The sequence below is a fragment of the Pithys albifrons genome, chromosome 6 (assembly GCF_047495875.1).
Source record: "Pithys albifrons albifrons isolate INPA30051 chromosome 6, PitAlb_v1, whole genome shotgun sequence".
NCBI classification, from domain to species: domain Eukaryota; kingdom Metazoa; phylum Chordata; class Aves; order Passeriformes; family Thamnophilidae; genus Pithys; species Pithys albifrons.
In genome coordinates, this window is record NC_092463.1 from 12345243 (window position 1) to 12371225 (window position 25983).

At 38.7% G+C, this 25983-nt stretch overlaps 1 protein-coding gene across 13 annotated transcripts in view; it reads left to right on the top strand.

Moving 5' to 3' along the window:
- Window positions 1–25983, top strand: part of BEGAIN (brain enriched guanylate kinase associated) — a 158022-nt gene that overhangs the window by 31882 nt on the left and 100157 nt on the right. For 6 of the 13 annotated variants that reach the window (XM_071557500.1, XM_071557506.1, XM_071557502.1 and 3 more), the window contains one exon: window positions 14368–14396. The exons of 2 other annotated variants lie outside the window; for them this stretch is intronic. In XM_071557500.1, coding sequence (XP_071413601.1) covers window positions 14368–14396 — 29 coding nt within the window. Of the gene's footprint in view, window positions 1–13839; window positions 14057–14367; window positions 14397–25983 lie in introns of those variants that run through there. 5 more of the 13 variants (XM_071557498.1, XM_071557504.1, XM_071557505.1 and 2 more) reach the window with 2 other exon arrangements.

The window sequence follows — 25983 nt, forward strand, 5'->3', positions numbered from 1 at the left end:
AAAACATTAGCCTAGCAAAGTACTGGAAGACTTTTTAAAGCAATAATGCTCTTACAATTTTTTTAGTACAACATTACATGTTTGCAGGTGTAGGTTGTCATTATTTGATACCTCCCCATTCTTCTTCTCTCTACAGCCCCTTGATAGGCTCTCCTTATGTTTCAGTCCCTTTTGCTTGTCTCAATAGCAGTCACCTGGGATGTGAATAGGAGACTGACTGACCTGGGTCAATAGCACTGCTTCACCTATGGTCTGTGGCTCAGAAATCATATGGGGTCACAAAAGAGGGCAGTCTCTATAATATCCCTGCTGTATAACAAAAAAACCAAACTTCTCTGATGTGGGGACAAGTTGCACTGTTGTGCCAAATAATGATGCAGGCATTAAGAAAAAAGGTCTTGTTGAATAGAGAAAAAAAGATATTTTTTTACGGTCATGAATTTCCATCATCACTTTTTGTTAGTTGAAGGGTAGGATAAAAATAGAGAAATATTTTAGGCCTGCTTATGATCTTGGGTTTTCACTTATAATCTTATCTATAAATAAATAAAGTTTGTAAAAGGTTTTCCTTTTGGACTGTTGCAGTAATCATCTGTCTGTGTCTACAGACAGCACACATCAGAGAACTCACAGAAAGACATATCCTTGCCTTCACAGTAACTTCCAAAAAGATTTGGAATGTCAGAGTTCCATACAAGGACACGACCAGATGTCTGCAATATTTCTGAGCAGTTTCAGAAATCCAGAAGATCTAGAAGTACCTCTTAATAATTACTAAAAAGAAGGCCATAGTCCTCAGCTACAGAGGACTTTGTTACCTGGAGAATCCCTCTCCACTTTACTGCAGCTTTGCTTACTGATTACATGAATAGAAATTAGTGACGGCTCTTTTCAATATGCTACAAATAGAAATGCTTTAAATAGTAGGAAAGTTCCCTTCTTCTGTCACTCAAGAGCTCAGGCAGGGCTTCTCCAGAGGAGACAGACACGACACTGCCTCTCATATGCTTCACTTCTTTTCTATCAATTTTTTTCCTTCAAATAAGCAAATCAGATATGCTGACCACAAATGGTCAGTATAAAAGGAATAAGGGGAATCCTTTTTTTCTCTCAGTGAAGCCTCTATAATGAATGTAACAAAAACCAAACTAATGAAATTCTATGGCACTTAGACAATATTCAGTAGGAATGGGTAAGAAATGTTACTCTCTTAAGTATCTCAACTGCCCTTCAGAACCTTAGCATACATGTGTTCTTTACAGCACAGCTCCTTGTGGGAAGATCCATTTTTGCTAATTCCAAGATTCCTGAGAACCTATTTCATACAGTTTGTTCTTCTTTCAGTTCTTGTCTCTTCAGAAAGGCATGGTTGTGGGGGAACAATCCTTTCCAATAAACATTTGTGTATTCTTCTTATTTTTCAGAAATCTGGAGTTTCACTCTCTTCCAGTAAGTTCTGCTTGGCACTGTGGTCTTAATGCTCCATTCATTAAAAATAACCAGGCAGTGCATGAATAAATCCTTTGGGATTTCACATTAAGTGCAGACTCTTGCATCCTGGGCTGGCTTACATCTGGGTAGCCCTTTTGATGGCTCTTGGCACACCAGTGCAGCTGTCCCTTGTAGTTGACATTTGAATTCATTAAAAGGCTTGCTCCTTTTTTATTTCCCTCCTTCATTCAGGGCTTCACCCTGAAAGATTTACTGCACTTTAGTGGGGTGATGCACTCTGTAGATGCTCTGAGGATAGCATAATTGTTGAATTAAAACCTCCCATGAGAATGTGACCTTTGAACTTTGCTTTCAAAATTTAAATTTTCTATGTTTCAGCATATGTGTAACAGATTGCCAGAGAATAATCTCCTAATAAGAATCCTGTATATAACCAGGGGTAGAGAGAGGAGCAGTCCTTTAAAATATTGCCCACTAAAATTCAGACAGTATATCTTCAGTCCAGCAAATAATTAAACACATAAATAGTCACATGAAGTTCTCTGGGACTACTCATATACCCAGCTATGTGTATAAGTATTTGCAGTATTGGGATTTGGTAATAAGAATCTAATTAAACAAAACAAAATTGGTTAGTAACCCAAACTGGATTGAGTCACTGTCAAAACTCTGCTACAGCTGTTGACTACTGCATTGTTATTCTGGACTGAAGATATAAATCAAAATTTCTTCTTTCATTAGGTGTGAATCCCAATGTTTTACTTTGCAATATCTAGTGGCATTAACATATTTTAAGAACTATCAAAGAGAAGATTCTTAGAGGATCTGTGGTTGCTAGGAGACTGGTACTTCATCCTGCAAATCTTCCACACTGCAAAGAGCAAACTGGCAATAATCAGGTTTCCTGCCAGACAGCACTCAAACAACTGAAGCTAATGGCTTATTTTTTAAAAATTGTGATTTAAGCATAAGTTTGTAGAATAGGAAAATTTAAGAGTTATTAGATTTCTCCAAGTAGGTATTGCATTTTGTATCTGTAACATATTACCCTTAAATCCTTTTTTAATCAATAACACCTTGGGTGTCTGATATCTAGAAACTTGTTTTCAGTGTGCTGACAAGTTTCTATCAGGAAAGAAAGTTTTGAGCTCATTTAAGACAGTTCCAAGGGAGAATTTTGCCATCCCCAAACGTCTTTTCCATTCCTTTAGAGGCATGTGATCTGCACCCAGAGCAACCTCAAACTAGCACATTTACCACCTGCACCTTTGGGCCCTCCCAAATTACAGCTACAGCAACAGCAAGTGCTTTGGTCTCCCCAGCACCTAAACATCTCAGGACACATGCACTCAGTAAGAGAGGTGCCACACTGGAGTTTTTGCCACATTGATTGCATCTCCCAATTTTAACTAAATTAAAGGAAATATCCCATATCTGCTAAATCAGAGTAATTTTATTAAAGTGACTGAGAGGACATTGTAAGAATCTTGGAAATCACTGAGGTTTATAATTTGGTGATCTTTAAAATTCTGTATTCTTTATGACCCAGAAGCTCTGCTAAGCACAAGAACACACTATTTTCAATGAAATAACACTTGTGATAAGAACTGTATATGGGTTTTATGCTCTACTGGATCATTGCCTTTAGTACTGTTTAAATAGGTATATGTTACAAAGATATTCATCCATGAAGAATAATGTCTATTTTTTCATTCATGACTTTTCAGTTATTCAGTGTAACATCACAATATTAAACCACAGTCTCTAGGCCATTGGAGCCAGTGTTTTCATGGTTTTTGATCCTGAGTCTCTTTAATTGCAAATAATTTCATTTCTTGGTACATACCAGGACAGAAAAGGGTTCTGATCTGATCCTTCACTGTTCTTATCTAACACTACAGCCAAACTATTTTCTCCTTTTTCTAACTGTAAGGATATTTGAAAGAAAGTTCCTATGGTCAGGAAAGAGGAAAAGAGGGCAAAATTCTAGCTGAAGTCGCAGAGTGGGTGACTGTCATTCCTTTCAGAAAATCTACAACTTCCCCCACCTTCAACTTATTCTGTAATGATTCAAACCTGGTCTGTAATTATACTCAAGCACTTTATAATTTCAATCTAAAATGACAGTTCCATGCAATTATATGTCCTGAATGTGGTATTTGTCCCCCACTATGGTAAGATTATATAGTAATTGTAGCAACGAACATGGCTGAATCATTGACAAATTCAGCCTTAACTGTCTTTTCTTGCTTGCCTTGACAACTAGACTATTGAATTCCAACAGTATGAAAATCTAAAAATAGCACTGTGTGAAGAAAGGCTGCAAGCAAAGCCACTAGATAATACAGGCTCAATGCTCCCGTGAAATGTGACACGTGCAAAAGCCAGATGTAATTTTAACAATACAGCTTCCTTTTCGACAAAGGAATCTCCAGAGTCTGATTTAATGTCTCCACAGTAAAGCCTAACAATTCCACGTTTTGTGTAGGAGTAAGAACAGACTTCTTTAAACTCGCAGAAAAAAAACCCTGAGAAGAATGCTAATGCAGAGTGCAGTGGAAATAAAAAGACCTCTTGTGACCCTGTAGCAATTAAGACACCACCCAAGTATGGAATAGAAGTCACCTTATACTCAAAATTATTACAATTACATCGGTGGACTCAGCAACACTTACACCAGTAATATTGTGGCTTTGCAGAAACAAAAATCATAGTTTAGGAAATTCTTTACCTTACTTACTAGACAATGCCAAAATGAGAACCTGGCTGGCTCTTATGCAGGAGTGCAGAGAGGAGCTGCAAAAGGAGCTTTTCTTACTTTCATACCCTGCCTAAAAAGTAGTGAAGAGACAGATTAAGTAGTTATCAAATTAGCTAGAGACTTGGGAGAGTAAAGTTCAAGTCTGTTCTGTCTCTTGACCTCTCGGATAGCAGAAGACACTATAATTTAACAGTGAAGGACTGAGACATGATTTTTGTACAGATGCATAATTTGCATGTACCCTAAAATAACTGAGGGCAAAAATGTATAAGACAGGTTTTTCAGTGGTGTAAAAAGAAAACCAGCATCAACCAACAGCACTTCTAGGAATAGAATTCCCATATTTATACTTTTGTGGCACATAAGCCAAAGTGGTGACTGGAGTAAGTTCATTTGATTCAAGTAACATCCTAATTTCCTCCTAGTCTGCTGTAGGTTTGGGGAAATTATTTTTAACTCAACTATAATATTATTAGGAAGATCCTATTGCTTTGGAAGGAGGAAGATCAAAGATCTCCTTAATATAATTTTCTGGCCTCATTCTTTTATTGCTTAAGTAAAGTTCTCTTAAACAATTACAGGCAAAAATCCAAATGCTCTGTCACAGGCCATGGCTTTTTATTCACTGGAATAACCTTTATTCCAGAAATAGATGTAGCACCACTGGTATGACTTTGAAGCCCTATGCATGTTGATTGGAAGCAGGATGAAAAATAAGGTGAATCAATAAACAGATACTGTTTTCCACCAGTGCTGTGACAGGAGAAACGAAAGCCTTGAAGTTTACCTTTCTTTTAAAGGAAATATCTGTAATATTGTCTGGATTTATAGTTGCACCTTGTTCTTCCTTGTCCACAGACAAGTTCACAAGTGACAAAAGTCATGAACAAAAATGTCCTACTTTTAAGAGACTTACTCAACTCCCCAGTGTATGGATACCAGGTAAGCAGTGGTGCCTTAGGAACTGATTCACGTTGAAGGCAGTAAAGCAGAGAGAAAATTCTGTTTATTGGAAGAAATATTTACACTTATTTATTGTGTCCTTTCCTTGTGGATCCAGAAGAGTCAGGAAGGATCATGAAAGGTGTCTAGTCTGTCCTTCTGCCCCAAGAAAGGGAAGTTGAATGTAAATCCTTCCAATCTTTATGGGACATCTCACAGCTATTATGGGAAATCCTCTAATACATACCCATCTCTGTGATTAAAATAATCCCCTTAACTTTTTCTCTACATGTTTTGTCTTCACTTTGAATCCACTATTTCCTGTTCAGTCCACACTGAACATGAACAATGGTTAATTTCCTTTCTCTTTACAGACATTATTGTCCTGTTTGAAAAAATATATCTTTACTCATTGCATTCTTAGTTCTGCTAGAATTTTTTTTAGCTATCTTAGCATTCTTGTTGCCTTCCTCTGAAGGTTTTCTTTAAGGGATGGTGCTGAACACAGGACACCATGATAAGAATGAATAGGGAGGTTTTATTTAACAGGACCCCATATGATTACTCTTAGAACCTAGATAGATCTAGATGTAGTTAGAACATAAAATGGATGTTTTGTAACAAACAGAGTTGTAAAAGCGTAGGATGTATGAATTTTGCAGTTCTGCTCTCCCTCTCCTCTCTCTCTCCCACTTCCCATTGTCAACATTCATGAACAAAAAATCTTCATTATGTAGGGACATATGTAGAGATGTAAAGATGCAACTACAGAAGTTCATAGGAACAGCTATGTTAGAATTCATATGCCATCCTGAGTCATAAAAAACCCAAGTTTGGTTCCACTCAGCACGAAGCCATCCTTAACCAGACAGGAGTCAGTGCACCCAAATATTGCAGAATATATCAGAATCCCGACTATTTCAGATATCCCTGTATATTGTCTGTTGGTAAATATTAGCTTTTTTAATGACAACTGCTGTAGCTAAAAGCTTTAATATCATGTCTATAATTGCAGTTATCAATCTTTGTATTATAGACACTCATACATGTATACTGGCAATGTCCAGTCAGTAGTCTTATGTATTATTTTAAGAGACACAGAGTCTGTTTAGTCAACCAGATTGCATTTTCCTCTGACGCCTCAGTCTCTGCTCACTTACAATGTTTACAGTTATGCTGTAGCTGGTGGGGTCACACTGGAGTCATGCTAGCTGGAAGTGAAGTGTACAGAGGGTCAGTTGGACAGGCATTGTGGCTTCACCTCCCTGTTTCACCCTTTTGTAATGTTGTGGCATCATATCATGCTGAATAACTATAAAGCAAACAGTTCATCAGTCTATTCTTACAAATGCTGCTGTGTCTCTGCACCATAAAGGACACAAAAATATTGTATGTATCTGTCTCTATTTTAGCTGGTCAGACTGTCTGGAAACAGCTTTTCTCTTCATATGTATATACAGCTCCTAGCACTATGAGTCCTCAGATCCACTGATGACTACAAGGATTATTTTACCAAAAAACAAGCACTTACCTACATTAGTTCCATGCACAGGTTCAAATAATCTGATTGAGAAAAAGTATACTGAACAATTCAAGTGAAGTTTGAATTGTCATTTTAAGGCAGGAAGCCTCCTGTTTTCAGTAGGCTTTGTTCAGGTTTCACTGGATAATGTGACAAGTGGTGTGGAGAAGAGGTGTGGAATCTTTGGGGACCATTTTTTGAGAGGAACTACACCACTTCATGCTACTTGAGGATACTGGGTATGACAGGAATCAGCTTGACTCATGGAAACAGCTGTTTAAAAGCAGAACATCTAGTGGTACAAATCAGCAAGATGTGACTTCACTGGAGCTCTGCTAATTTACCTCTGTTCGAAATCTGGCTCTGACACTTTACAAAGTGAAAATGAAGCTAAGGAAGCTAAACAAATATTATAAAATATTAGGAAATAAAGCAGTTTGAGAACGCTATATTCTCCCAGCCATGCAAAAAAAGGACATCTACATGTTATAGTTTCAATTCAATTTGTGATTATTTGATACATATTCACACACGTAGCATGTGTCATGGAGGATTTAAATGCCTATTCTGAGAAAAATTCCCAATATTTCTTTTTATCTTATTTGTGTTGTGATTATTCTCCAGTCTCTTTCAGCAAAAATTTCAGTGAAGTTGGAACTTACAAATGATTTTTAGTGCACTAGTGCTTAAAAGATCTTCAACCATACAGAGAGAAAAATAAAAAAAAAAGGAAGACTTATGCTGAAGGTCAGGCACAAATTCAGGCTAATTAAACCTTGTCCAGTTATTAGAGGGATTCTCTGCCTCATCTTTCAGTAAGGATGATAATGAACAGGGAATAATTGAAGGATATTGGAGTAAGGATGAGGAGGGTTTAACAGAAACCTGTTAACAGAAACCATAATTAAGACAGATTCAAACTAAGACTATTCACTCTGGTGATACCAAGAATCCTGTGGTAATCCCCATCCCAAAATCCTGATCAATTGACACATGAAGCAGCAAGCTCAGATCAAAGCTTTTTGCTGTGTGCAATGGTACAAATAAATTCTAAGTGGTAAAGAGAAAATGTAACATGAAGTGGAGCAAAGGCTTCACGGTCTAGCAAGCTGAGCAATCCAGGATGCAGAGAAGTGGCATAAAACACAACAGTTTTAGCACAAGTAACTTTGTGTTAAGAGAAACAATTTCATACTTAAGGAATGAGTCCTGATCTATCTAGATTTTCATGAAGCAGTTCATAAAGTGTGCAGTTGAGAATTACTGTCTAAAATTTATAAAATGGAGAGTGATTCAAGATTAATAATTTGAATGAAAACTGTATGAAAACCAAAAAACTAACATATTTAAAAGGAAGTCTGTCAGGTTGGGATGGGGTTATCAGAACTTAGGGAGAAGGTTTTCTTGCCAATACTTTTCAGTGACTTTGAGCAAATAAACAGGTTTGCCTAAACAATAAGGGTATTCCAAAGTATTGTCAACAATTAGGAAGCTCATGTGAGAACTGCTTTATTTATAAGCAGAATAATGAAAAATGATTTTTAATTTAAACAAAGCCATTCACAAAAAAGATTTAGTGATCTGGAGCTAATCAATTGGCAACAACAGAGAAACAGAGATCCAGGTGTACTGCTAGACTGTAAAACAATTATGAGCCTCCAGTGTGAGAGACTCAAGAAATCTGAGACAAGCTTAAGATGTACTGCAGACATATATTTTCTTTACAGTCACTGAAGCATTCATATTATTGTATAAGATACTGTCAAGGTGGTTTGTACATGATTTAAACTCTGATCACCCCTTTAAAATCAGATTTAGGTAATTTGGAACAGATCCAGAGAAGGATACAGAAATGACATGAGGGAAAGGAGTATAATCTTCTGAGAGCAGTCAAAGAATCACATCTTCTTTTCCTTCTCAAATAAAACATCTCTGCATAAATGCATGTAGGAATATAAAAATAGAGTGTGAGTGATAAGCTTTAAACTTAAAATTGATACAAGATCAAACAGATAACTGGTCATTCAAAATTTAACATGGTTAAAATCACCTTCTGATTTCAATCAATTTATTAGTGTTCAGAAAAACATAGGGGAAAACCAAATTCAACTCTTTCGCGATGGATCCCAGCAGTCTTAGGGACAATTCATGACAGAGTAGTGGCGTTCTAGTGAAGTGTGAAAATTTTGGGTGTTGAACTTTGTTATCTTCCCTAAGAATTAAAGGGACAGTTTATCTATTTCTTTACTTAGTTGGGTCCATTTATGCTGTATCTTTGCTATATGCAGTTAGTCCCAAACACCTGAATTTTTATTTATCATTTAATTTTGCTGCAGAGGATTTCTTCTCTTACCCTAAGAAACATTAGAAATTGGTCCTAGATAGGCAGGGAATACTGGGAAGGTGCAATGGTACTCTTGGTGGTGTTGAGATATTTAGTATGATTTACTTGTGGTTACTTATGTCTAAACTGATTGACTAATGCTTTTCCTCATGTCAGACATGCAAAACCCCCACAGCTTAATGAAACACTCCAATTCTTTCTTATGTGTATGATGTTCCTCTTGCCAAGGGAAAATGTCCAATGGTCCAAAAAGCTCTCGAGTCCTGTAGGGATATATGTTATTAGTCCTGGCATTCTCTGCCTTCTTGCCTCAGTGTTAAGCCTTGTCACCTTCTATATATTGACTATCTTTAGATGATCTGGGAATAGTGGAGGTGTTTTAGTTTTATGGCCTGTGGTGGGGAGATACGCTTAGTGGACGTGCTTTCTGAAAAAAAAATTTATTACAGTAAATATCTATTACAGTGGCAACTGTGGAGACTTGGACTCAATTTTCTATGTATCTCCATGGCAATTTCAGGCAAGAGTTTTACAGAAAGATTCTTCTTCTTTTATAAACACCTATCAGATACATTCAATATATGAAGCCAAATCAAATGGAGACAGGCACTTCCTTCAGCTCTATTAAAGTTTCTATAGATTAAATTTTAGTCTTTCTTCGGGCAGTGCTTGTGGTACTCTAAAGCCTATAAAAGAAATCTCTAAATATTGATTAAGAGTCTAATTAGAGATTGATCCTATCAAATTTTGTAGTCTGTAATTTTTATCAAATCAAATCTTTAACTCCTGTACTCTCTAGGAAAAGAAAGAAAAAGGGACACAGTGGTTCCTATCAATAAAACTTTAGTACAACTGTGAGCACAAAAGAAATGTTGAAGTAATATAGTTGGATTGAAAACATGTGGCAGTTTACAAACATGCCAGAAGTCCAGATGACTTTTGTTGTGAGTAAAATGTCACTTACAGCTTTCCCCATGGCAGAAATAAAAGTAACTTCCACAATAATAAACAAGTCTGAGTAAAACCAGTCAGACTAAATGAGTGGCAGTAACTTCCTGCTGTGCTTTCTCTTCCCGTGCATTTGGTAGCAACAAGCCATTGTGCCAATCCAAAATCCACCGAGCACAATGGGAAGAATTGGTGAGCACTAAACCAGGCTCTGGATCCTGTCCCTCTCTATAAAATGAAATGGCTCTTGCCAAAAAATAATTATTTAAAATAAAAAGTCACTCTCTGGGTTCTCCTCCCTTTCCACACATACATTGGGAATATGCAGATGAACAAAATTAACCTCAAGATCTTCTCGGAAGGAAATTTCATTAGACATCTGGAAGATCTGAAATCTCATGATTGCTTGTCACTCAGAAAGTGATCATATAGTAATGGAAATACAATGTGAAGTAAATATAATGATAGATAGACTGTCAGCATGAGTTTTTATTTTATTTTAAAAAGGTTTTGGTTCAATAATCAATGCTATAGACATACAAATATATAACAAAAATATAAAAAAATTGGATTGCTATATACATTTTTATGTATGTCAATGACTAAGAACATTCTGCCATTGCCTTGAGGTTGCTTGACTTGCTAATGAAACGTGGATAGAAAAAATTAGGGGATCACATTCTTCATTCAATCCACTGATTTGAAAACTACTCAGGTGTTGTCATGCTATCTGAAAAGCAATACCCATATTCTAAAGGGGGAAAAACACACCGTAAAATTTCCTGGGGTTTCCATTAGCAGCATCCATGCATTCACTCAAGCCAGAAAATGACAGCAAATATCTACAAATATCAACTTGTAAAATAGAATAAGTGAGGGGTGGGGGATTACATTAAAAAAAAAAAAAAGAGAGAGAGAGATAGAAGTAGCTGATTTGGTTTTTTTAATATCTGCTCCGAAATGTCAGCACTTCAAGAAAAGGAGAGTCTTGACAGTTGATCAGGTGTTTTACACTTGCTTCCTTCAAATACTTGGAAAAAAAATCAGATCTCTAGCATTATTTTTAGGCATTGCACGAAAGTCCTTTGAGGCAAAGTTGCTACACCAATTATTTCTTTAAAAAATAAAATCTTCAAACCAGTCTCAGTGTTTTAAGTAAGAGACCATATATGGAAATGTAGGTTATTGAATACTAAGGCCAAGATTTTTGTTAAAAGCAAAAATTGTTATTTTTAGGCTAATTAAATAAATTCTTCAGTCACACTGCATTGATATTGTTTAAATAATTAAAAAAAAACAGGTAAGTCACATCTGATATTTTTGCAGTTAAAGGTAATTACTGTTCTTCATTTAAAATATTTCATTAAAAAAATCACACATCTTCAATCACTGCTCAGTTTAGGCATCAAGAATCACTTTAAATGAATCAACACACTAGCAAGCAGCAATTTATGAATGACATAACATTAAGGACATTCTCACACCTGTGTTTACTTCAGTCTTTCTCCTTGAAATACGTTCCACAAGACTTTCAGGACAGGATTGGTCCTAAAAGTGGCCATTTCAGAGCTGTTTATAATATGTTTTAAAATCAATGTAGTAGGATATTTCAGCCTTCATAGAGAGCAGTGCAAGGATGATGCAACCTCTAAACTTCCACAGGCTAAATCAATGGCAGAGTTCTGGCTAGGTAAAGCAATTTTGCCTTAGTAAAATGTCACCTTGTGGCTACAGAGCTGTTTTAGAAAAACACAGACTTGAAAAATAGTCGTGAGTTGCTAAGGTTTTTTTTTTTAGGGAGTGGGGGTCAGGGGGAAGGAAAGAAACAAAAACAAAAAAGGAAGAAGAAGAAAGGAAAAAAAGGAGATGAAATAAAGGATCTTCCTAAGGAACACAACTCTTTGAGAAAATAAACTGCTTGGCATTAAAGCTAACTTTCTACAGATGCTCCTCTTTGTTTTCACCATTTCTAGTTTCTCTATGCTTGTTTGACTCTCCAGTCTGAGAGCTATGGCATTCCCCTGAAGAACACACAGGTTCTAGTCCTATCATGTGCTCCTATTTATTTACTAGAAGCAGATCCCCATCAAAAGATGTAATAGAGTGTTGCAGTGCTGCAGCCCAGAAAGGCCTTTGACCTGATTCAGAGCATCCTCCTTAAGGAGGATTGATTTGAACCCATTGCTCCCACATCAGAGAAAAGCCATTTCTTTATTGCACACATTGTCAGGGAAAGGCTGAAGAGAACATCCTTGCTGGTCCAAAAGAAAATTGGCTGTTACTCTGAGGAGGTAAAAAACCCAGCCCTATCAGGAAAAAAAATTGCAGCTTGGTTTACTTTTCTTATTTGTTTTGGTGCTAGACATTTGCTGTGCTTCCTCCCCCACTCCCAACTAATTTCCTGTCAGGATTGGCAGCCAATGACTCACCTGCATTCCACAGATAAGTATCATCAGAATATCAGTGTGCAGATCCTCTTTTCCATCTTTTGCTTTAATCACACAAAGCAACCCCCACACTGACCCCATGAGTGCAGCAATATTCAAAGCACTAGACAAAAGCCAGGCCAAGTATCTCCCTCTTATGTCTACAGTTATTGCCATAACAGAAGTTCTGAAATCAGATATTCTAAGTACCCTGTCTTCATGGGTGGCTCCCAGAGTTCAAGACAAAGCAATGGTAAGCAGCCCTTGAAGAAAACTATGCCCAATCTCCCCAAAATGACAGGAACATGATGGTTTGGGCAGTTTATGAGAGTTCATCTATGGAGAGCCAAACTGGCAAGCTCATGGGTCTGCCAGTAACTTCTCATGCCTGGGGAGAAAAACCCAGGGGTTCATTTTCTGACCAGCAATGTTGAAACTATTTCCTGCATACGGATGCAATGGATAGATATAAATTAGCGAAAGCAATTATGAGTTCCTTTTTTAATCTCAAAATCTGAGATTTATCACTGGCAACTTTGTGATTCCAACAGACGTTGCAGGATCATGTAAACATGTATTACATATGTTACCAGTTCCTGCAGCTGGCTTCCTGTGTACCAAGTTATGGTGAATGCCTAAAATCCTCAATGGTTTTCATCAGAAATGACAATGCAAACACCAGCCTGACTGACAACTTATCTAATGAGCAAATCAAAAGTAAATGAGGAAAAGGGAAGACAAGTGACCCAATGAAGAACAAACAATTTGTCATTTGGGATGCTTTATTAGGCAGTTTGACAAATTTCCCGCTGGTGAACTGATTAAATTTACATTTCTCTATTTTTAATCTTTAATTTATTTCATACTCAAATATGATTGTTAGCCATTAATCAATAAGGTTTAAAGTGTTCATGATTAATGGCCGATGCTTTCAGTATAAATAAGAGATTCTGTGATGCTGGGATTTATCTGACTCCAGAGATTGCAGGATTGCTGTGAGTGCTCATTCCTTAGTTACAATAAAGCAGAACTGGGAGGATTGATGAGATTCTGTGCCAGTGCTGTGCTAAAATGAAATGGGAACAGCTATTAAGTATCTGTGTGAGATAATTATGAAAAAGAAACCGAAGGGTTAACAAGACTATGCCTCCGATATAAGTAATGTCAGAAAGATTAATGAGTCTCCGTGCTATAGATAAGTAGGAATTTACAGCATCTATACGGTAAAAAGGAGGCAGGCAGATTAATGAAATGACCACCCACGGCTGTGCTGGGTGTGTGAAGATGCAAGGCGAGCCTCTCCCTGTCCACGGGAGAGCCGAGCAGCGGGCAAAGGCGGGGCAGGGACCGGAGGAGGTACCGGGGCTGGGAGCTCCAGCTCGGTCAGCAGCAGTGAAAGGGTTAACGAAACGCCTCCATGCATTGAGATGCTAATTGTCAAATATTGTCTTACTTGTGGAAAGTAATTTGATTACTCGAAACTCCCACTAAGGAGGCAAGCTTGTGTCCTTCCATCTGTCGGGCTCTGTGAAAGATGATGAATTGAGCTCCAAATTCACGTGTGATGAAGTCACTGTCATTCCCCGCCAGCCCAGCCTGCTGCCATGCCCACCGCGCAGAGGGTAGCACCGCATTTCAACTTTCCCTCGGAAACCCAGGAGGCACAGTAACCTGTTACTTGCTGCTGCTTGCTTTTTCTTTTTTTCCCCTCCCTCCCCGTTTTCTGCCTCAGCGCTACAACTGAGTCATTCCGGTGCCCATGGCTCGTGGGTATTCCGGGCTCCCACCGCGCGCAGCTTCATTCCCCCCTGCAGCTGGCAGTGTTATTTTCGGCTAATGCAGATGTGGGGTTCGCTTGCCGGCGCTTTGTACCCACTTGTCGGGGGCCGTTCGGAAAGCCTTAACTATGCATAAATCTGCAGAGTGAATGTTTTCTTTCATTCACTTGCTCCTATTATTTGATTTCTTGTAGGCCTCTGCAGCAGAAATGGAGAAAATAAGGTAAGTCAGACAGTTTATATATATCTCATTATAGAGAAGAAATGTTCTGTTGCACAATGCACGATACAGGCTCTTGGAAAATATTTTGCTTAATACGATCAGAGTAACATACTGGATTGCATGATGATGCAAGGCAAGCTGTGCTTTAGAGACAAAAGAAAAGGAATGTGGTTGTTCTAGTAAAACTGTTTCCCAGGGATGTCAGTTCAGAAAGGATGTTTTACTCACAAGCATGTTTTATTGCCAGATGCAGAGCATATTTGATTATATAAATGTTGTAGCCACTTGTCCATTTACTGCAAGAGCTTGCCATTCCATTTAATGAGGAAAGTGGATCAATAATTCATGAAAAAGCTGAAGAAAATATAGGCTTGACTTCAAAGCATCTAATTACTGTGGTTTGTTTCAATATAGCAGTGTAACACTGGTGTTCGATTTTTGTTTTATATTGTATACCAGCCAGATAAATCTTGTCTCCTCTGTGTTCAAAATGTTGTCATACTGTACCAGTTTCTCAGCACATCTCTCTGCTTTAAGCAAAAGGAGATGGGTTTTATAACATAAGTTTTCCATCTCATGTCCTAGTGCAAGTCTGCTTTGGGGGGTATTGTTTTTGTGTATGTTGTTGAGAAAGAAAAAGAAAGAAGAAAGCATTTTAGCCCTTTTTAATAAATAGATTAAAATGAGTAAAATCTTGTCTATTAACTCATATTATCAAAGTGATAGGTAAGAGCTGAAGTTTTCACTACCCTTTCCATACTTTGTGGAACTTATTTTCTTAACCAAAACCATTGGCCATGATCTTATTTGGTTTTACTGAACAAGCCCAAATTCCTTCTCTGAACCTGGTAACTCTGGTTAGTGACAGCTGTTGTCTAAGAATAACTTTTTAGATTTCTTCAGTTTGGAATGGCTATCCTGAGTTATTAGAAATGTAGAAAACTTCTAGAATTCTAGAAGTACCTGGGGGAAATATGGCAAATGCAAATAAACAGAAATTTGACCAAGTGTTCAATGAATTCTGGGCTGAAAACAGAATCCTCTTTTTCTTTTGAGGAGGAGGAAGTTGGGACTCTTGCAGTGGACTTCAAGATGCATGTCCAAAAGTTTCTAATGGAATGTATTTTTAAAGCACTTCAGTTGAATAATTTTTGTAATGTTTCATGACAATGAAAGTACTATAACTTTTGGGCTGAAAGAAAAGCACTGTGCAATATATTATGGATTTGCATGTCTATAAGCACTATAATGTTAAAACTGTGAGTTTTTCCTGAGTAATGCCTGAGAAAGTGCCTCAGCACATGGATCTGTGTAAAAATTCCAAACCAGATCACCTATGGTATATGCACACTCATGTCACAAATTGCTCCCTTAGAAGATGCAAGCAAATACATATTTACGTGTTTGCTTGGTAAGCATGTGTGCACAAATGCAAAACAATACTTGTAATACCTTTCTGAGTGTACCTTGGCCTCTGCTTTTAATAGATAGGCTCTTGCCACATTTGCAATAACAGGCTGAAGAGCCCAGGAGAACAAGTGGAATGTATTGAAAAAAATAAGAAAGAATTTGCTATGACAAGAATAAACACCCATAAAATTCCATTTTTCTAGCACTGTAATTTTGCAGCTGTCAGGCACGCAGCAGTCCTTACCCCCTTGAGTACTAAATAGATGGAAAACCCCATACTGTCCCACTGAAGGAAGCAAAAGTTTAGCTAGTAACTCCAAGAAGAGAAGAGTCAGGCTCTCTCAGGAATTTGTTAAAAAAATTCTGTTAATAGTCACAACTGTGCAAAAATAGTTTCCAATAGACATTTGTCCCCATCACCCAAGCACGTGCAAGGCCAGTGCAAGGGCTCCCTGTGCTCCTGAGTGGGCTGGGGGTGCTCTAGCAGGACCCAATACAGAAGCTGTGCTGCCCCATCCCAAACTTTTCCAGGCTCCTTATCTATAGTCATTCTCTTGGATGCAAGCAGAAAGAATCCTCAGTACTAAGAAAAATGTCTGGAGTCATTATTTTAAATAGCTGATCGACTCACAGCTATGACAGAATTTGATTTTTTTCTGGATTTATCCAAGTCTGGCACCCAGGTAAAAAACAAATTAACCTGTGTTTTAACCACAGCAGCTTCAGAGAGGTCATGAAGAAAGGTAACCTGGTGCTAGGAAAAGAAAGACAGAAAAAAGTGGAAAATAGCAGGCTGGGAGGAAAGAGGTATTTTTTTGTTACATGTAGAAAACAGTGTCACATCAATGGAAAAGCAATTCCTATATGACTCTCGAATTTATGCTGCCCTATCTCCTGAGCCCAGCTCCTTCCCCACTCTATTTTTGCTAACAGCTGATATGCCATCCCATATCACCTGGGATGGTGTTGGCCCAAGAATTAGAGGGTGAGCCCACATCAGCTGTGGAGCTGGCATGCACAGAGGGTAAGAGGCTCCTGCAAAAGAGCGAGGAGGATGGGGTCTGGAATGAGCAAAAAGGAAACAAACCAAACCCTTGTTAGAGAAACAGGAGAAGAGGAGCAAGGTGGATAACTACAAGATGCTGAAGCCAGGTTGAAAAACCTCAGGATTAGAGAAGCATGGGTTTGCATTCCAGAGTGCACTTAAAGAGAAGAAAGTATTTTAAATAAGAAGATTAGGTACATAGAATCACACTTTTCAGAGGAGCTGCTGTCAGTCCTTGGGAGTCCACAGAGCGAAACATTTTCAGAAGGCAGCTCTGGAAGTCTTTGTAGAAGCTTTGCACATTCTCCAGTCCAGGAGAATGGGGATGTGTCTGAGACATTCCCAAGGACTGGCATGGTCAGGCCCATTCAGAGAGAGGGACAAATGCAGCAGCCTCAAAAATTGATCTACTGGTGACCCATGCTTTACTCAGCCATAAAATTCACTGAGCCAGGGCAGCCTAAGCAATAGTGCAGCAAACTAATACACCTTTTGGTGTTACATTCCTTCACTGAGAATCCAGCCAGAAAGATGCAATTCGTCTCACGTAATGCAGTAATAATTCCCCTTGCAGACCGAGTTGCTGCTGTGACCTGCAGTGTCACATGCTGTCCTTTTCAGCAGGGGTTTGCCGTGACAGCATTATGTGTGGAAGGAGCAAGTAGGAAGCAGAAGTGGGAGGTTGTCAGTATTTACCTTGACACAGGGACAACTTCCTCTAGAAGTGGAAGCATACTATTTTGTGCTAAAACTTTGACTAGAATAATCAGTTACTGCAATGAAGTCTTCTCACTGTGAATGACTCTTAGCACTACATAGTGTTTATTACATCTCAAGGTACCAATAGATTAGGCAGAAGTAAGTCTAACTACTAATCACAAACCTCTTGAGGAACTGCACTTATGTAGGTTGGCTGTGTATGGTTATACAGTCACTTTAAACAGTAATTATTTCTGACTCTAACCTTATAAATACAGTTCTTTTGGATCTGTTTTTTTTCATGTCTATAAACAAGGACTAAAAATCTTAGTTGATTAAAATGAATTTCAAATACACCTATACTATCTTATTTTGACTCAGCAGTGTGCTATCTTTGGTGCATATATGCAAGAGAAGCAAATGCCTTCCAAGTCTGAGGTTTGTAGATCTGTGTGGCTCGCATACAAAATTGTGAGTACTTAGGAAACTGTTCCTTTAAGTCAGATAGAATTAGATGTGCAAATGAAAGACCATTTTCACTGCTACTCCAGTGGAAAGTCCTGGCAGATTTTTCTTTGCTTCTGTTTTGTCTTACTTTAAATACAGGTTAAAATATTCAACCTTTCAAGTGAAGATGATGTAAGGTTTGGCAGAAGAGACCTCTAGATATATTTTGTACACAAATATTGACCATATTCTCAGGGTCTCCTATGCTGGAGAATATCTCACTCCAGAGAAAATGCCACTTAAGGAGACAGATATCGTTCAATAAAAGCTTTTTCTTTTTTTAAATACACTCCAAAAATTTCAGTGACAATTGAGAAACTCTATAAATCAATATTCTTAGTTCTAAGCTTTCAAGATCCACAACAGGATTAACTGTGTATCTAAAAGTACACAAAACAGAACACATCATCACCATCATTAACTGTCAAGCTCACAGTGTATGTAAGGAATCTGACTTTCTGCTTTGCAATGTCTTAGTATTTCCCAATGAAGGATTACTTTATTTTGGCATCATCAGTAGGGACACTTTACTAGTCATCTGGGTACCTCTGATAAAAGTGACTTATGTCTCAAGAAAGCTGCGAGGCAACTTCTTGATTTCACTGTAGTCCTGGTCTCAGAACATATGAAAGTGCAGTGATTTGTTTTGCACACACAGCTGGTAGTAAGTCACCAGCTTGATCCAAGTCTCTTGAATTCTCAGACTTGGACTATTCTCAAGCATGTTTGAGTTCATCTGTGGTAAGAAAGAATATCAGTTTCCCCAAAAGGACCATCAGAGGCACATGCAGTTCTAGTCATAGTACACTGAAAATTTGAATACCTTCCCAAATGCCCACCTGATCATGCTGCCTTCCTTGTACTTGCTATAAATATAGCCCTCTTCATATGCTAATGAGCACACTGCAATTTCCTGCCATTCCCACCTTATTCCTCTCTCAGCCTGTATCTACACTAATTTTACCATATTCTTGAACACATGGGGAGGATGTTTTTCCCCAAAAATTAACCAACAGACATGGTTTACTTTACCCTAGGTCTGCTCTTCACATCCACAGCTGATACGCTGGGAGCCACTGCCTCATACAGAAGCAAAATGCCACAGGACAGCAGCAGGGCTACGCAAAAAGCAGCTCCACCATCTGCTCAGCAGTGTCTTCAGGCTCTAGTTGGTGCTGGGATGTGAAACCCCAGCTGAGGACACAGGCAAAAAGATGGAACAGGGCAAGCTCCGAAGAAATAGAGCATAGGGAAATGCTAGTGTAAAAGGGCCATGAGTTTGGGGTCATAGGAGGTTATGGTAAAAGTCACTGAGCTGGGTGAATTTGGAGACCATTTTGAAAGAGAGAAGAAAAGGAAAAGAATAAGAGAGCTGCCTAATGTTTATTCAAACAAGTAAAACAGGTTTTCATTTGTTCTCTGTTTTGCAAGCTGTTTTCATCTGCCAGGCAGTCCCAGCAGCACTGACAGCCCTGCAGTGCTGTTTTCAGCACATCTGGTTTGTTCATGCTGCCATCCAAGGTGTGAGTGCAGCTAAACCACACATCTCTCTCTCTCTCCCTCCCCAAGACTACAGTCAGCTTTAAATTTGGTGGTTGTCAAACACAGCAATGGGAGCAATGGAGACATACGGATATATTCACAGCCTGCAGGGGAACTGTATCCCTGGAACTGGGATCAGTTGAGGCACAGAGCCATGTTGAGCTACCTACAGTAGCACCTCAGGGAATTTTGTTAAGGCTGTCGGGGTGCAGTATGCTGCTGCAGCCCATCACACTTAATTTCCACTATTGTTATTACCTGTGCTGATCAGTCAAACCAGCACTACTTCAGCTGAGGCAGGAGGGTTACTGCTATGCTGTCCTACAACCCTGTGCCCTGAGCTGCTGCTGTCTGCTGCTTGGAAGACTGATCTAAAAGGTAGTGATGTCAGTATGGAAGGAACCATCTCCAGTCACAAGTAAGTTGATGTAAAAAGTGTTGTGCTACAGTGTCTTTTAGTTCTAGATAAATATTGAGTGGAGTAAAAGCATCGAGCAAACAAGAAACACAACAGGAACAGAGGGCAGAACAGATTCAAGTTGAATGAAACCAGGTATAGCTGTGCAAAGTGGCCTGCAGGGACAAGTGGGTGATGAGCAAACATCTGAAGAGACCAAGGAAGTGGGTAGGAGGAGATGAGCCATGCCATCAACCAGGAGCTGCAGTGAGTCATGGGGAAGAGGCTGGACCTAGGCGACACTGAGCTTACAAATAATGTTCTGCCTACCCCTTTCTTGCAAGGCAAAATGCATCTCTGAGCAATACCATGAACTCCTCAGGAAAAAAACAAAGGGGCGGGGGGGGGGGGGGGTTTGGAAGGTGGGGAAAGAGAGAGAGAAAAAAAGAGGCATTTTGTACAAACGAGAAAAATAAGAAGTCCAAAAAGTCTATTTCTCATGATGTTTGTGATTAGTTCAAAACTTTGTACCATAGGGAGTAGAGCTTCCAGAACAGTTTCTCTTTTTTTTGGTTGTTGAGTTCTCCCCCTCCCTCCCCCAAAGACACAATACTCCATGATGCTAAGAAAATTCAAAGGTGGGAAAATTGGATGCACCTCCTGTATTGCTAGCAGTGAGTAGGCTTCAGTTTATGTAAGCACTTTGACCAAAGCTATTGGGGGATATGTGCTGAACACTGAAAGCAGCAGCTAACAAAGCAAACAGTGACATCGACTGCAGCAGTAACAAAACAGTCTTATAAACTGAAGAGTATAAGAAGTTCCACGCTACAAACTCCAGATGGTTCAAGGGCAGTACAGTTTGTGAACCACACTTGAGTGTGTTCTGTGGTGAAATCAAGTAGAATTTGAATGTTTGCTGCTGCCACAGCTCACAGAGTGATGAAAGAAAGGAGATAACTTGTATTCAACATTTTATTACAGGCTTTTGCAATTTCCAGCTCTGCTGCTGCTGGCATGGCTTAGGCAATTTAATTTACCAATCAATTCTTGATTTACACACGAGTGACTTTAGAATGCATTCAAATAAAAACTCTGTATCACCACATTTGATTCAGTGTTCTTCAAAAATCAAAAGCATCCAAAGTATATAAAAACTAGTAAGATTTTCACATTAAAAAAAAATTGAAAAGACTGAATTGCCTTAATGTTTTTATGATGACCTGAAGCCAGCTTAACATGAAGTACAATGTGCTGGAAAATAGGCAGAAGATAGTAAGCTATGATCCTGCTTTTTGGAATTCAGTAATATGAGGGTCATATAATTTACAGAGCCCTCCAACAAGATAGCAGGACCATAACTGGCTGCATCACAGAATACTCTGAGTTGGATCCAAGTCCAGCTCCTAAGTGAATAGCCCCTCCAGGGACTGAACCCACAACCTTGGCATTATTAGCACCAGGCTCTTACTCTAATTAACTAAGCTGTGTCCTGGGACCTCAGTAGCTCCTTGATGTGTGTGACCATCCTACTGTTCATGTGAACTCTTCCTGGAGCAAAAAGATCCACCTCACTGAACAGTACACAGTCACTGCTTTTTTCTTGGTTTGTAGTAATGTTTGTGCTGGGATAAAAGGAAGAGCCTTCATGTCACATGGAGTTATACTGCCTCTTAAAGTGTGCCTTTCTTCATATATGCATCTGAAAATCATTGAAAAATCAAGTTGTCATCCTGAACTTGTCCAGCTGTCACTGTGTCAGCAAAACCATAACTGAGAAGTTGCAGGCAGGAGAGCATACATACACCTCACCTGGCAGACTTGCATCTGGGAGGGCAAATACTATTTGAGAAGAATGTTGTTGGCAAAGCAGTGGTTGACTGACTCATATGATGTACTAGGAGTGTACTCACATGACTGACTACACAAATGCAATTTCAGCTGCTCAGAGCAAAATGCAAATTTCTACCACCTCACCTTGATTTTTCCCATCTTTAAAAAAAATGAGAAGAAAGAGAAGGAAATAGGAGCTTCAGACTTCTTCTGGAAACCACCGAGCTCTTCAGAGAGTCCCTGCTGTTCTACAAAGACCCTCATGTCCACAGGAAACTCTCATGAGTCACCAGATCCAAATTGCTGCCCTCTGTTCAAGACCAGTTTCACATCCATGTCAGAGCAAAGAGCCTTAACTTTGAAGTTTCCATATAAATCAGGTGAAACAAATAAGCTCATTTTATGTTTCTGTTACCTCTAAGTACCATTTAGGCAAAAGGATGGGTTTAAGGAACTGCTCTGTTTTTAAGGCATTCCAAGAGCTATACTGGAATTCCCAGCATTGAATAGCAACTTAATCTTTTCCCTAGACATCCCCCCAAGAGCTCATTCTTGCAACAGGCAATTTGAAGAGATAAGCAATCAGCACTCCTCTTTTCTGTGCCTTCCTGTTTAAAAATTCTTAAATCTTTCTGCTGTTATTTAACTCAGGAATCCTGCCTTAACCAAGGTATTGCACAAATTAACACTGTATTCAATGCTTCAGCTGTTGAGAGTAGTGTACAGATAAAAAAAGATTGTCTATATATCTATTTAATTGCTCTTACAGCCAAGAAGGTGTATGTGCTTAAAATTAAATTTAAGTAGTACTGAATGCATGGCACATGACTTTGTGACTCCTGGGTCACTTGCCCTTTGAGATATTACTTCCTCATGTTATGAATCCTATCTCTGTCCTGTAAAAAGGAAGTTAATCAGAAACAGTCCAGACCAAGGTGTACCAAGTACATTCCAAGATCTGAAGCAGATCCACAAATGGCTGAAAAAAATATTTTGCAGCTCTGCCCGATATTCTAAACAATTCAGTGGGGAACTAGTAACAAGGTACATTCACAGATAGAGACACATCCTTAATGATGAGGCAAGTGTTGCTTTCTATAGGGAAATAAAGATTTTTTTAAACTGCATGCAAACTATCTACAGTACTAAAACAGTTCTGTTAGAATTCAAAATATATTTTATACTTATTTTTGACTCTCAGCTTGTGAATAGCAATGATGCTTTTATTTGTATTTGCATTCTGAATTAGATTAATAAGAAACCACCAAATAAAGAGGGTAAAATTGAGTCAAATACTCTGAAGACTGGAAAAAATAAGAAACACAGTGAACTAGTCCAAAGTAATGCAAGTAGAGTGAAGAAAGACAGAACAGCAATAATATTTAAGTAATTACTTGGAAAATAATAGCGTAGCTCAACACACAGAAAATTTTGATTGTCCCAGTAACAAAAACAGAGCAAGAAGTTTTTACACAAGTCCAAATGGGCCTTCAGTCCTCCTTTCCAGTGCTGAATTCATAGACAGGCTGTTGCTAAAAGGGGTACATGACTGGCCTGGTTCATTTTTGCCCAAATCTGCACAGCACCTGGTCCCAGTACCCCCACTTTTGCACCTTCCTACAGCCTTGCAAACATGGCGTTGGACAGAGCCACGCAGGGATGGAAACACCTGGTTTCTGAACCCACATCAGCAGCACAACCTGACAGGTCTGAACCTCAGCAGTTCCATTGTGTTTCTGAGCCCTCATAAACTTTTAGGAAAAGCGAAATTCCCTAGCTTATCCCCGTCCTTACTGTAACCAATGTCACCAAGCACAATGGGCATGAGAGACAGGCTTCCAAGTAGAGTTTCAGACCACATTTCAAAATGTAGTCTAGAATATCCCACTTGAAGCAAGTCTTTTCTCTGCAGCCCCCATATATCTGACAAGCTTGCAGAGGTGTCCAAATAAAGAGGGCTGGTGGAAGTAATGTGAAGGATGGAATTTTCTATTTTTTCACTTGTGGAAGGCAAAGCAGTACTCTTGCTCTGCAGATGTAACTGCTGTAATAGGTGCTGGAGATCCCTTACTAAAATGACATTCCTAGTTGTAGAATCTCCAGAAGCACTTTTTCCTGTTTCTTTGGTCCTGTTTTATTTCTTCACAAGATGCTGACAGTGTCTCTCCATCAAATGTTCTTTATTAAAATTTCACTACTGAAGGAACCAAGAGCAGGAATCCTCTAGGAGATACACAGTCATCCCTAGTTCCATGTGAAGGAAGGACCAGTTTCAAGAGTCTTGACTTTTCCATGAAGAAGGTTAATTAGCCCTTTGTATAATTCAAGGGGTAGCTCTGGCAACAGACCATATGGGCAGGAGAGGGAAGAAATGAGTCATAGATATAGGAGACTGAAGTGAGTTTCTTTGGGACAAATTTAGCTGACCTATACTGTTTGGTAACTAAACAACCTCCCTTCCTCCCTGCCCCAGTTCCCTGCTTCTCAATATACAAAAGAAATCACAGCCTAAAAGTAGTGATTTTTTTTCCTGAGAAATTAAAAATACATTAAATTATAGCACTAAACAGGTACTCAGCTAACAAATGTCAGTTCAGAGGGGTAAAGCTGTCTTGCCTACTACATAGGATGCAAAAAGTTCTAGATAATGGCTAACTTCTGACAACAAAAACAATTTTTTTCTCCACCTTGACAAAGTTGCTGATGCAGATTTTTACAGTAACTGTAGACTTCAACTTACTTTCCTTTAACTGTGTCATGCTTTCTAAATTGACAAAGCCTCAGCAGATTCAGTTACTAGAAGTGACCCATTTCACATGATGTGAGCTTCTGGAGGGTTTTATTTACCCCAGCCAGGAGTGAATATTGTCTAAAGGTTAAAAAAATCTTCAAGAGAGATGTCTCCTTAATTCCAGCATACAGTGCACTTGGAGCCATTTAAGAGAAACAGCTAATCTAGAAAATGCTAATCTAGCCAGTTTTGCTTAATATCCTTTGCTTTTAAGAACAGTTATTTTCATCTAATGCAGTGATAACCCTCCCATGGTCCACTGTGGAAAACAACATTTATTATAACCTGAGAACATGTAGCAAATAAGCAGCTACATTTTATTTGGACTCAAGGAACGATAGAGTTACACTTTTGATAGTAAAATTTTAGTGAGTACATTTAAGTAACATTATGTGGACTGGACTTCTCAAATGTGGCTTTGCAATCACTTTGCATTCTCATCTCCATCTACCAAAGAGAACTCCAAATCCTATTGCACAGTAAAAACAAAGTTTACTAGGATTTTCATCTCAAGGTTCCTATAGCACTGAACTACTAATTATCATGGCAGGCAGAGCAGACAGTTCTGATTAAATTGCCAGCCTGGAATTGTAGACCATCCCATCTCCTTATTCATCATCTCTATATGCACAATATCGGGAAACATCTTAGGATATAAATAGGCGTAGATATGGTTGCATGCTGAATTCTAAGTAACTCCATGAATCCATTACTGCATCCTTGGAGGACTCCAATTTTTTCCCAGAACTACAGCTCCTTTTTGAGTGTTATCTACCTCATTATGCATAGATTAGTTACATTACATATTGGTTTGCACAGACCACACAGAAGCTGAAAACAGTCTGCAGAGAGATTAATGTAATTGGAGGCTCAAGAAAACAACATATTCTTTTATCTAAAAGACAATGCTATTTTTACTTTTTTACATTCATATGAAGAACAAAGCAGTCACGTGATTCTTCTGTCACTCATATCTAAAGTGTTGCCTGCTACAAGTCTGCATTCATTGGACCCATAGCTGGCATACACCAGGGATTCATGGCAGAAATTGTTTCCTTATACCTTTGTTATGAGCCACTGAACTGGAGACTGGTTGAATGCAACTTTCGCAATGGCAGAAGGCATTGTTATAAACAGCAGAATCAGTAAAATGAACAAAAAACTATTATCTCTTTACTAGTGGCAGATCTTTTGTAGAAAGCTATTACTTGCACTTTTTGTTCTCACCCTGACTATTCAGCTCTAGAAATCAGGGCATTGGCTTGCAGAGTCATTGCCAAATTTAAGGGCAATTATGCAACAGAAAGAGGAAGTATAAGAGGTCAGAGATTGTACATCTGCTTGATATGCCGGTGATGAAGGT